Source organism: Echeneis naucrates, chromosome 9, assembly GCF_900963305.1.
Source record: "Echeneis naucrates chromosome 9, fEcheNa1.1, whole genome shotgun sequence".
Taxonomy (NCBI): Eukaryota; Metazoa; Chordata; class Actinopteri; order Carangiformes; family Echeneidae; genus Echeneis; species Echeneis naucrates.
Genome location: NC_042519.1, coordinates 15,270,124 through 15,283,753, shown reverse-complemented (window position 1 = coordinate 15,283,753; position 13,630 = coordinate 15,270,124). Strand labels below are relative to the sequence as shown.

The 13,630-nt window shown below is 38.8% G+C and overlaps 1 protein-coding gene across 1 annotated transcript; it reads left to right on the top strand.

The window, feature by feature from the left end:
- Positions 1-1,672: 1,672 nt before the first annotated feature.
- On the top strand, positions 1,673-12,194 carry LOC115048720 (sodium- and chloride-dependent GABA transporter 1). Its single transcript, XM_029510429.1, has 13 exons — positions 1,673-1,925; positions 2,409-2,543; positions 6,951-7,161; positions 7,473-7,605; positions 7,967-8,101; positions 8,192-8,295; positions 8,871-8,995; positions 9,705-9,817; positions 10,536-10,676; positions 10,785-10,884; positions 11,064-11,164; positions 11,271-11,438; positions 11,891-12,194. Exons 1-13 carry the CDS (start codon positions 1,706-1,708, stop codon positions 11,999-12,001), a joined length of 1,797 nt encoding a protein of 598 aa, XP_029366289.1. The 5' UTR covers positions 1,673-1,705; the 3' UTR covers positions 12,002-12,194.
- The last annotated feature ends 1,436 nt before the right edge of the window (positions 12,195-13,630 follow it).

The following is a 13,630-nucleotide window of genomic DNA, read 5'->3' as shown; positions in this document are numbered from 1 at the left end:
CACACACACACACACACACACACACACACACACACACACACAGCTCACAGCTCACAGCACAGTAAAGCTCTTCAAATGAATGAGTGGGGATTCAAAAATGTCCGAAACAAAGTGATATTTGGCGAAAGAATAACAACATTGTTTTGGGGCATGAATATAAAATGCTCAATCACAGTGGTGCTGGGATGTCCCCTGGAGACATTGGGGGGTGGGGGGTGTTAGAGTAGGATGGCATCTGTGGACAGTAGACAGTCAGTGGTGGAAACCATGAAGGGCTCCATGACACCATTCCTCCAGAGCCAGCAGTTCTCTGTTTGGGAGACAGATGCTGAGAGAAGAAGGCCCAGGGGTGGAGTTTCTGGTGAGAGGCAGACCTTTGGGACAGGATGGCTCCGTCCCCCGATGGTTGACCTCTAATCTTTGGAATAAGAATTGCTGGCCATAATAAAAACAGAACAAACCCACAGGAAAAACAAATCTGCAATCTATTTATGATCTAGCAAACTTCTCAAACAAGCACTAATTCCTGATTGACTGCTGTAGTGCTAGTTTGCATTTTCCCACTGGGTACTCCAATTTCCTCCCACAGGCCAGCTTTGTGAGGGAGCTGAAATGTGTTTTGTTGGTGTTTACATGTTTGTTTATGCTGTACCACTGTGCTGGTGTCACATGGCTGTGGTTTCCTCTTCTTTTCCCTGTTCCCTTGGACGGTAGCTGGAGTTCCAGCCCTTTCTGTTGACCATCACCATCATCATCTATATCCTCAGTCAAATCACAGTAGGTATTGTTTCAGATTTATTTATTTTTTATTTTATTTTTTTTTTTTTTGCAGCTGCTTGTGAGCCTTTATAATATCATTAAAAATTGAATTTTTATGCACAGAGACGACTCTTAGAGGCTTTTTTTAAAGGATGAGGTTGAGAACTTGCTTATTTCTTTATGCTCTGTGAGGCTGGACAGATGTTCTGCTTTGGAAATATCTGGACGACAGTAAAACACATTGGTAAAGATGATTGCCCCCTTCTTCGATTTTTTTTTTTTTTTTTTTTGTGAAACAATAGACCAGAAAAACCGAAGGAACCGGAAGCGATACCTTCAAAATAAAAGCACCAACCTCTTGTACGGATCTTTGTGGTTTGAGGTCCAGGAAGTCAAGAAAAATCACACCACGTCCCCAATGCCGTTTATACAGCCGCTCCAGAAGAGCCACACTGCAGCTGTTTACTTTTCGGGGACTTTTCTTTTGTGTACGTCTTGTCACATCTGCACCTGTTGTTGTTGCGCTCCTACAACCCCCACCTTCCCCTTCATGGCCGTCGTTGAAATGTTTTGCCTGCAATGCAGAGACAAAACGTGTCTCAAGTTCGCCACCGTGTTTTATCGGCTTCCCCAGGAAGCAGGTTTATTTTGGAAGAGCCGTCTCTATCTCAGCCCCGCCGGCTTGACTGAGGCGCTAAAAATGGGAGAGGGCATCAACAGTTATGTCACATATCTGCTGGAGCAGCTGAGGCACCGAGCTCCGTCCGCCCATTCAGAAAAAAAAAAGAGCCTGATGTGTCGTTAAGTCCACTTCGGGTCCAACCAGATCACTGTACACACCTGCAGGGTGTCCAGAGGTGATCCAGCTGTGTCCTGTCTTAAGTGCTGGCTCACTAAAAGCCCGACACAAACGCCTTCATTTGACTCTCACCACGACCGAGTGGACATGGATGACGATGCCGACCTTCCGAAGCTGCGGTGCGGGGAGGCGGACTGTGCTCTGCAGCCGCCGGATCTCAGAGGGCCGGCCGACAGCCGGGCGGATGCCGGGTTGCAGAGACCCACATGGAGCGGCCGGCTGGAGTTCATCCTGGCGTCGGTCGGGTACGCCGTGGGACTGGGCAACGTCTGGAGGTTTCCCTACCTGTGCTACAGCAGCGGGGGAGGTGAGACCGGGCAGGTGGCACACATGTCATTATTCTGCACCGCTTCTGCAAAGCGAAGCCCATACAGAAGATGAGAGATGAGATCTCTTTAAAGGAGAGGCGGAGAAGCTTGTCTTTTGTTGTTGATGCCGTTATCTTCTCACACAGTAAATTCGTCGACAAGGGTTTGACTCAAAGACTTATATTTCCAGGAACCAGATGTCACAGTGACTCAGCATCTATTCAGCTTCAGCACACATTCAACTGTCAGTTTATTTTTTAGGTTTATTTTACAGTTAGGTAGGGCTGTGCACTAATAAGCAATCAAGTCCTGAGTTATCCATAAATCCATAAGTGATCATTGATCATTATGGGATTAAATAGCCAAAGTTCTTTTACCTATGTGGGCTCAAACTATAGCATCATCAAAATGTGTTAAGCACATATTAACAAACAACTGAAAGCATTACCTGATATCTGTTTTCTTTTGTCCGTTTGATTCAGGTGCCTTCATGATCCCTTATCTCGTCATGGTGTTTCTGTGTGGCATTCCTCTGCTCTTCATGGAGTTTGCCATCGGCCAGTACACTTGCTTAGGGCCAGTGCATGCTCTCGCCAAAATTTGTCCTCTGTTAAAAGGTGAGTGACCCTCCAGACTAAAGGCTCCTCTCAGGTGAAGGAGATAAACATCCAATGGATTTTCCTTCACTAACCCACTATGATTTTTTTTTATTTTTTTTTATAGACTGATTGATTGCTGCTATTGGAGCATGCATATAGTACAGAATTTGTATATATATTTTTTTTTTTCTGTGTTCCTCTAAATACTCTAAATTAGTTGTTAATCCTTAAAAAAAATATGTGGATAAAGTTAGTATTTCAATACTTCACCAAAACTAACAGCTGCATCATCTCTTACCTTTAGAAAACATAATTGCTGTAAAACACAAGGCAGACTGTTTCTCATCAAACAAAACTGTGCCAAGATAGCAAAGTGAAACTCTGTCCACCGGTGAAACCAAAGATTTGTGCCAATGCTAAAGAAGGCTTATTCAGGCCAATGACAGATCATGTGGGGAATGTGTTCATGAATGAGGATATATCGGTTATCACATTGAATCCACATTTGAAATCGGGTAGAATTGGAAATCATTCAATAATGGTTACATTGTGTATTTGCGATCCAAAAAATTTTGCAATCCGCTGTTGAACTCAAAAGTTTACTCACACAGTAAACAGCTCCACATTTTGGGGGTAAATCATTTCTGAAAGGGCTAAAGGCTCAAAATGGAATAGAACAATACATAATATAAAATCAATAAAGTAAAATTATATGTTGTGAAATAACTATATTTAATGAGACGTCATGCATACTTTATGGGATGAATTATTCAATAAACATGGTGTGAAAGATAAAACTTGCTTGCTGTCAGTCAGTCAGTTTACATTTGCACTTCCAAGATATGCTATATGTGGTAATCAGAGAACCTTACATGTAGGATGTCTTTCTGGTTCATAAAGAAAATAAACTATTAAAAAGTGATGTCTATGTAGATTGATACCAGGATTGAAAGTCTGAGAGAAAACCAGCTAGAAAGACCTAATAACTCAACTCAGAATAACTAATCTAACTGGCCCAGTTGTTTAACAGAAAACTCTGCATGAATGTTTGTCTGAATTTACATGTCTGCTCTTGCCTAAAGATAAAAATCTTCATAGATCCATAAATTGTATCACACAATTACAAACACAGTTACAATAAGGTGGTTTTTAAGAGCTGTGTAATTCATGAAATACGAATTTAAATTCATACAGGCCATCAAAATGCGCCCCATATGATAGGCTATTGTGTTTTTAATATTTCTCAAGGGGATTCTTCATTCAGTTATTCCAAATTATTACAACTATGGTAAGACCTGGCAGGAGGTGAGGCCCTGACACAAAGAACAAACTAAGCTTCTAAGTTTGTCAGAAATATTTTGAATGGTTTTTTTGTTTGTTGTGTGGGATTAATTTTTCTTTTTCAGTTTCTACAATTTTCTCTGGATGTGCTACTTCAATTTAAAAACAAACAAACAACAACAAAAAAAAAAATTAAACACATTTCTCACATGACCATCTGTCATTACGTGTTTGATGCCTCCAAATCCGAATGAATATTTTAAACTGATCAATATTAAACCAGGTGAAAGTGCCTCTCAATTTTTAATAAAATCTGCTTGATTTCCATTTTGATAAATGAATTGAATGAATTTCCTAATGTTGATGGATGGCAACTTGTTAGTTCTTCTAAACCTGTATGTTGTTCATATGCTTTCTTTAATTATGTTCTCTAGGATCTAATTCCTTTTTTCAATTCACAAGAAAGGCATTATTAAATAATTCTAATGTGAACCTTAAATTTAGTATTTAAAATGTTATTCAAACCAAACACAAATGTTTGAGGATGTGCTCTCACAGTCTATATTGGTTATTCAAGCTAACTGTAAACATCAGACCAGTTGTGGCTCATTGCAAAGGGTACATGAAAATAAACATAGCAAAAGAAAACTCAAATTAAGTTTTCAATATCTAGCCTCTTTCTCCTAACTTTAAAAGAACCCTAGATCAATACCAACAGTTTTACTTTTTTTTTTTTTTTTTTGTATTTCCTCACTTTAACTCAGAAATCGAATGCAAGAAATAGCCTTCCTTGTGTCTAAGTCCAAGTCCAATATAAGTTTAAGTTAAATGCTCTAAATTTGTTACTTCCTTTTCTCACTGATTTAAGCTTTATTGAATTAAACTGGCTTCTCCTGCTGTCCTCTAACAAGACAGGACTGATTTGTTAGATCTTGATAAATTTTTCTTTGTCATCCTACAGTATTGGAGGATTAGGAGAAACAGGCTAGGATTCAGAAATATCTCGATGAGAGCTGGCCCATATCAGCGAGAAAAAACAAAACAACAGCAAACACATACTGCTGGAAATCTCATAGAAGTATTTGCAAATTTGCAAATGAAATATGTAAATGAATGACGTTTGGACTCAGAGAGCACGCAAAAGAAGATCATTGAACAAGATCTCAGCCATCAACAATCAGTACTTCTGGGTGTGACTTGAAACTGCTGCTGTCTATCTTGTTCTAATTTAATTTCTCTCCATAGTTTTCTTATCTCCTTAAAGACAGAGATTATCTACCCGGTCAAAACGTATGGGTCCTTCACTTGATTTATCGCTCATTTGTTCCTGGTTAATGCATAAAGCAGGTAGTTTTTCTGTATGTTCTTTTTGAATGATTTCCCTTTGCAAATCAAGTGCAGTTTACTGTGATGTCTTTGTGATTAATGACCGCAAATATTGATCGCAAATCAACATATATGCTTAATTGTACCTTTTTCTATTTTAATCTTGATCACGGCACATGAAAGTGTAAACCTAAATTGGTTAGATTATAATGCCAGTCAAGAGACAGGAGAGGACAGAATGTGTTCCAACTCATTGAGTCAACCAAAACTGTCTTGATTTGGTTGTTGAAAGTGAGTCATCACTGTACCACAAGGAGTGTTTCGAGCTAGTGAGTCACTCAATCACATAGATGTCAGATGTGTAGACTGAAAGAGGCAATAACAAAGGAAGGAGTGCTCAACGTGGACTATACTCAATGGTTCTAGCTGATCCTACAGCTCAGAGGGGGCTTCTCTCAGCCCCATATTTATGTTCAAACTGTTGTTTTTAAGTCACCTCTCCCTCCATTTTATCAGATAGTGAGATTAGATCCTGTGGACCATGACATTCCAGCCTGTCCATAATAAGCAGAAAAAATATTTTTACAAGGCATATTTTTTATATGGGCTCTGTCAAATTACATTGACCATCTCATTCTTTCTCAGACATAAAAGAAAACAAGATCAGGAACAGCAACAGGAACAAAAATTTAGGCGATACACGCACTAGCTTTAGTGCTGATGTTTAATTGCACTCTGTAAGTATTACATGTACAATAAATATGAAGCTTGAGCCAACAGCTGTTTTATTCATATTTTTTTTTGTAGTTTAGCACAAAGACTGGAAATAGGAGGGAATTGTTGGCAGTACTCCACACAATAAATTAGAAAAACACGCAGCGCACTGTTTAAAATGTTTTGACTCTTTCATACATACATATTAAATAAACAAGATATTAAATGTTCATCAGTGACCAATAAAGGTACTAGCACATGATATAGCTACTTGTTGAAAGAGACAGACTAACTATATCCCATTCTAGGATTTGCTAAGGTTGCTGCCTCCAGCTAAATATTTACCATTTGTATGGGAGGGTAGGAATTTTCTCATCAAACTTCCTGCAAATCAAGCAAGCAAACTTATTTCCCAAAATGCTGCACTACTGATCTCAAAACATAAAAACTTTCCGTTCTTTTGTTGTGCCAAAAAGAACTCTCCATTCTACTGAAGCAAAATAATTAAATCCTTCTAATCCTAAGGCGAGGCTTTTTAGCTGAGTCTCTTTCAGTGGTCTGAAGGGGAGAAAGGTGAAATATAAAACAGATAACAGAAACACACTATTGGTACACAAAGACCTATACATACCAATCTGAAACCTGACACGCAGCTAAGAACCACAGGTGTTAAAGGATTGAATAATTTACATCCATTGTAGGACTTTGATCTCACTTTACTCACTTTGTTCAGGAGTCACTTACATTCAACATCAGAATGACATAGAGGAATTTTTAATCCCAGGCTCAAATAATTTCTTTTATCTGTGGCTGAATTTGCTGGACACCGTCATGGCCACAACTAGACAACTAGCCCACAAGAGATTTTCCCATTACACTGGCTCTTCTCTGTCTTCTAGCCTAGACTATATCCACAATTATAAAAACTGAAGTGAATTAATTAACATTTGTGAAACATTTATTTATTATTATTATTTTTTAAAGGACAACGTATAAGAGTAGTTTCATAACAATAGAATGGAATGTACAATTTCTCCCCCTACAAATGGCATGACTTCTCCAGAGTTGTCTCTCAATTGCATCTTTTTGCATGTCACTCTGCAGGTGTTGGTCTGGCTATAGTAGTAATCTCCTTTGTCTTCTCCACGTACTACAATGTGCTCATGAGCTGGGCGCTATTCTATTTCATCAACTCATTCGGAGCAACGCTTCCCTGGATATCCTGCAACAACACTTGGAACGTCATCAAAAACTGCTCCAGTGGTTTTCCTGGCAATTCCACCAATTTACAGTCGGCCAGTCAACAGTTCTTCGAGTGAGAAACCTGCAGAAATATAATACACATTACTGTTTGTTTTCTTTCTATGCAACACATACTGCCGATTTATCAGCTCGTTAACATAGGCTGTAGGTCATATTGGGCCACATATTATCAGATTTAAAGAGAGATTTCTGGATTTCTTTTTCTCTTTTTCAGGATAAGATGGAAAAATGTGATGTCACCTATTATTTGTGTATAAATCAGGGTTTAGCAAGATGTTAATCACATGTTTTAAATGGTTTTATGCACATACTGTAATGGGAATGACTGTATATTGTATTTGCATTCTTTTTCCCCTCTTCCAGCTTCAGGCTTCTGGAGAAAACCAATGGCATTGATGACGCTGGCGGCCTTCGCTGGGAACTCTTGTGCTATCTCCTTATTGCCTGGGTCATCGTGTACTTATGCATATTTAAAGGTGTCAAGTCTTCTGGCAAGGTCAGAATAGTGTTTCTTTTTTGCAAGATAGTGGTGACTATACCCTCTGCTAATGTGTCTGGGATTTTGGGTTCCCAGGAATATGTGCCTGGTCCATCATCTGCTGGGACGTTGTTTACTCACAATAAGATCTAATCTTTATGCTCTATATTCTACTGAATGTTGTTGGGATGAGATTATTTAGCCTTCAGTTGTTGTTTCCTCATTCAGTTTCATGTGACACATTGAAGTTCATAATTTGGAAAATGTCACCTTCATTTTCAGTGGAGTTATTGAAAACAGGTCCACCATGACTTAACTGTGACAGCCTCATTTACACAAACCCACACACTGATCAATTTCAGCTGTTTGTGTCCCACAGGTTGTGTATTTCACTGCTGTGTTTCCATACTTCATTCTGTTTGCCCTGCTCATCAATAATGTGCAACTTCCCGGAGCCAAAGATGGGATCCTCTTCTTTGTGACACCTGTCTGGAGCAAACTGTTTGAAGTGAAGGTGAGAGATCAGTGCACAGGACCTTTCAAACCTCTTCATATTAATCAAGGTAAAAGTGATTTTGATGCCATTGTTTTATTTCCATTACAGGTTTGGGTGAACGCAGCTGCTCAGGTGTTTAACTCCCTTGGCATAGCATTTGGCTCCATGATTTCGATGGCGAGTTACAACAAGTTCCACAACAACATTCTCAGGTAAATACATATTGTTCTGTTTGGAGAACACTGTATTCTTACATATTTACCAACCAAAAAAAAAAAAAAGGATATTATTGAAATTTAAAGGCCCAAATGCGTTAACAGTACATTATAGCACATCGCTACATTCATTTACGGTTCTCTGACATGCAGATGGTTCTATTACAAATATATCAAGTAATAAATAATATAAAAAATGTTTCACTGTAGCCACTGTAGAGTACAGACCTCTCAGTTGCTTCATACGAGGACCCAAATTGGAAAGAGAAGGAGAGCAGGCTTGATAGAATTACAAATGTTATTTAGAACAAGAGGAAATGGGAGATGCTTATTCATATTATAAAGGATGAACCTAAAAAGGGGTGGATATAAAAAATCAAACCAGAACCACAAAAACCGCTCTAAATTATAAACCTGCTAGATGTTTTTAATTTCATTTCTGGTTTTTACAATTAAAAGACAGCACAACTGCCCTGATGAAGCAATGGCTGTTTCTTGATTTAACATTTATTTTGAGGTTTCAGAGGTAACTGGATTGGATTAAAAGAGTCTTTTTTTGTCATCTTTCACAGAGATGCTTTGATTGTGTCATTAGCCAACTCCTTCACTAGTATCCTGGCTGGCTTTGTGATCTTCTCAGCTATTGGCTATATGGCTCATATTCACAATCTCCCTGTGAACAACATAGCCACAGATGGTAAGCATCCAGCCAGGAAAGGGCCTTTTGCCAAAACTATGTAATGTAACTTTGTTTGTAAGTTTTAAAAAAGCAAGGGAAATCCATGGAGTTGATGTCTAATATATATTGACGTATTGGTGTAATATAAGATTGGTATAATTTCGAATTTAAATAATTAAAGTGAAGCAAAGCACAAATTTGACATATGTGTGTCTGCACTGGATAACATGAAGACACAATAGTGGAAATATACAATTTCTTCAAGAAATTGCTCCCCTGATTTTACCCAGGTTTAGTCATCACAAGGAGCACCAACTCGAAATCAAAGTACCCAGTGTTTAAATGGCATCTGAAAGAGACAGATTCCCTTCAGTGATGCAACATTAAAAAGAGCACCTGGATGCAGCTTTGATCAGACTGTCATGCTCTGATCTAATCCTCCATTACTTTATTATTGGTTTAAAATTTTCTTCATCAGTAATCTTTGACGCCTGGATATGGACGTAGATGGTTAACCAGCCAACGCACTTAATTTTCCGCCGCTATACTGCACCTTGTACCTTTTTTAATGAGAGTATAAAAAAACTTTAGAGGTGTTGGTAGGAAGATCGTATTACTTTTGAACAGAGCCCATTTCCAGTCAGTCATTTCCAGTGCAATGTTAACCTAATTTAAACTAACACTGATGTGTTTGGGGCCATCTCTGTTTCTGGTGATTTGTCATCAGGTCCTGGTTTGGTGTTTGTTGTGTACCCTGAGGTCCTCTCCACCATGCCTGTCTTTCAGCTGTGGGCCCCCCTGTTCTTCCTTATGCTGCTGTGTCTGGGCCTCGACAGCCAGGTCAATATTAAGAAACACTCCACTGATATCGCTAACATAACTGTGTGAGGAAGATCGAGGACACTGGAGCTCTGCACATTTGAATGTTTATTCTCACAGTTTCTCTCATTTTGTCAAAAGTAATGTACACACATGGGAAATGGTGCAAAAGGGTGATTACTCAACGAGCAGGCAAGGCAGTTACAGAGGATTTCCTCTCACCGGCCAAAGACATGCATGTTTGGGTTAATCGGTGACTCTAAATTGTCTGTAGGTGTGAGTGGTTGTATGTCTCTGTCTCTGCGTGTTGGACCTGTGACAGACTGGCAGCCACCCTCGCCCACTGTGACCACGGATTGGCTCCAGCGAACCCCCTTGACCCAGAAACAGATAAGCGGTAGAAGATAAATGTTTACCAAGCCAATATGGCAGTGAACTGTCAGGCACTAACTTCCATAACGTCGATGGAAGATTAGACAATTTAATGATGCAAATGTTTAGCTCACCACAAATATTTGTGAAAGAAAACAGCACTAAACATTCATATTTGAAACTCAGGAACTCGCTGTTGTGATAACACTATGGATTCACATTGCTTTATGGCTGTTTACTGCAAACAACCAATATCTGTTATAGCTTGCTTTTGCATAAGCTCCTGATTTCATCCCAGACAAAGATGTAAGAAGAATGAACTGAAAATGAGATCACTGTTATATGCTCTATTTTGTTTTTTCTTTAGTTTGCTACAGTTGAGGTGGCCGTGACTTTCATAAAAGATGAGTTTGGTCCTAAAGTTCTGCATTTCCTAAGAAGAGAAGAGCTGCTGGCACTGACTGTGTGTGTCACCTGTTTTGTCTTGGGGTTTCCTCACATTACAAAGGTACAATTAGAAAGAGCTAAACAACCATCACACACAACATCAGTTACATCACTGGTATCAGCTTTTTTTTTTTTTTTCCTCTTTGTGTTTCTTCCCCATTCTGCACAGGGAGGTATTTATGTGTTTCAGCTGATGGACCACTACACTGCTGTGGTTTCCCTTGTGTTCTTGGCTTTTTTTGAAATTGTAGCTGTCTGCTGGATTTTTGGTAAGATCCGTATAAGTTCAAAATAAAATGTCTGTTGACATTGAAAACTCTTTGTAGACTTTTCAACCCCCAAGAGTCGTGGTTGATTAATTATTAAACTAAGTAAAGAGAATGTAAGTGAATTGGTATTAGGGGCTCATAGTTATTCTGTTTATTTGTCGCTTGTCTCTTTGTATCAGGTGTCCCACGTCTGTCCGTAATGGTCAAAAGGATGCTGGGACGAACTCCAAACATCTACTTCCGTGTCTGTTGGCTGCTCCTCTGCCCACTGTTGGTGCTGGTGAGGTTTTAAATGTCTGAAAAAAGTGATCAACAGGTTCTTAATTGTTGACCATGACTTCTCAGTAATCGTATTAATAATTTAACTAATATTTTTTTTTTAATAGTGCATACTGATCTCCAGCATTATCCAGTACACTCCTGTTCAGTATGGGAAGTACCATTATCCAGTGTGGGCTGAGTGGGTGGGCTGGGGAGTTTCGCTACTCTCGATAGTGTGGATCCCCCTCGGTGCTATTCAAGAGATCTGCTGTCACAAAGGCTCACTTGTGCAGGTGAGTGTTGAGTATTGTGTGAGTGCTCATATGCTAATATTTGCTAGACAACCTCAGTGCAACAAATCTGTAATCTGGTTTGCTGGTGGTTCATCCTGAGCGGGATGTCCACAATTTATCATCCGTCAAATTATTGTTAGGTCATTCATGGAAATTCCTTGGACAGTTGTCCAGGAACCTCATGATCCCATTAGAGGATATATCAGGGGATCAACATCAGTTTCCTTCATCCTCAGGGGAAAATGAAAGTTTCATAAGAATCCATCCAATAATGGTTCCAGTGTTGAACAAATTTTAAAATGTCTTACTGTTATCGTAGCAGGCTGCACCTGTTCATGGTTGACATAAGTTTGTTTTACTCATTGCGCCTTTAGCTCTGTCTATCAGTATTTGAAAATACTGTCATTTTCTAAAAGGCTCATTTCGAAAACCTTGCCTTCTCTCTTTCTCAGAGACTGAAAATGGCTACGACTCCTGCAATAGACCTGGATGCTGGACATCCCCTGTCAGAGAAACCGAATTTTGACCCGGCCCGCGAAGCCTTTTTGACTGAACACAAATAAGCCAAAGACACATCAGGGCATCTGTACGTACCAAAATGAGTCTTTAAGTGTCAGAAAATTACAATTTTATTCCATTTGTTCTACCAAAGTACAGCGCTTTTACTGTATCATAAACCACCTGTTGTACTTTCATACTTAAGCAAGCTAAAAACTTTTAGTCCATCTTGACTAGTCCATATCTTTGGTAATTTTACAAAACTTAAAATGACATTTTTAGCACTAAAATTTTACTTATTAAATATCACTTATTATGACAGTGTTCACTTTTTAAACTATGCAGGTTTTGGTTCCACCAAAAACTTCACTTAAAATGACTATGTCATCACCTTTGGGTGGGTCAATCTGTAATTAACCTTGGTATGTGCAGTTACATTTTCTCTGGGTTTTGTTACATTTCACAAACCCACTGAGTAACAGCAGAATCCACTCAGTGCAATATAGGGGTCTATTCATGTTTTGATACATCTATTACTTGAATTATTTACATACCACATTTTGATTCAAATTCATCCAACTTTGCTACTGTGTGGTCCTTAATCACATTGTCTTTTACTTAATGTAGCGTTCAGGGAGCCAACATCTCATGTTAGGAACTTTAATTGAACCATAAAATTACTTTGCTGTATTGTTATTTAACTTCACCTGGAAAATAACATGTATGAACATAACAGAGCTGGAGATCTTGTTACTGATAGCCATCACTCTTAATCCCAAAATATAACCAAAAAATACATATTAATATTAACCAACATATTCATTTACCAATACCCTTTAACGTTGCGAGTTGTCTTCTGGGTTGTGCTGACTCGCTAAAACTTGTCTAAATGCCATTTGCCTTTTGAGAGCAGCTTCTTGATTACGGACAAACATCATTCACATATAATCCGAACCTTCATCATAGTCGTCAGACAGCAAAAACAAACCAGACGAATACAAATTTTGTTAAAATTGTACACATCATTTTTCAGAAAGAGTCATTTGAGCATCACCTGCTATGACATCCATCAATGAAGAATTAGGGAGCAATGTGATCCGGGGCAGCAGGTTAATGTTATATCCATGCTCAGATGTGTGTGTGTGTGTGTGTGCGCGCGTGTGTGTCCCAGTGCTGCTTGTTCTCTGCATATGGTATATTAAACTCTCTTGGCGCAGGTAACTCACAAAAGTTTTAGGAATTAGAAGTGGTGCCTTTGATCTACTGCCATACAAGTGAATTGGCCTAACGAGGGCGGCTAATCTTCAGACGTGTATCATTTATCCGGTAATCTGGTCACTCTACTTTCTATTGTGCTCTGCATTATACTGGCATGACCTAAAGGTAATCACTGACTGTTTAAGCTCTCAGTTCTGAAAAGAGAGATGTCAAGAAGTTAACTATGGTAGAAATGTAATTTATTTGGACTTGAGCTTGTACTGCGCGGTCAAGAAATATTTTTTTTAAAGATTGACCTTGTGTGACTCATATCAAGAAGAGTGAATTGGAGTTGGTTTGAACCAGATCTTTTGAAAGTTTAAAATTTGTCTAGCAGTGGAAGAAAACGCTTCAGTCAGTGTTTGAAAGATATGTGGTAATGTATAATATGGATGACCTATGAGGAGATGTGCATAAAAGGAGCTTTTCTTACAAAA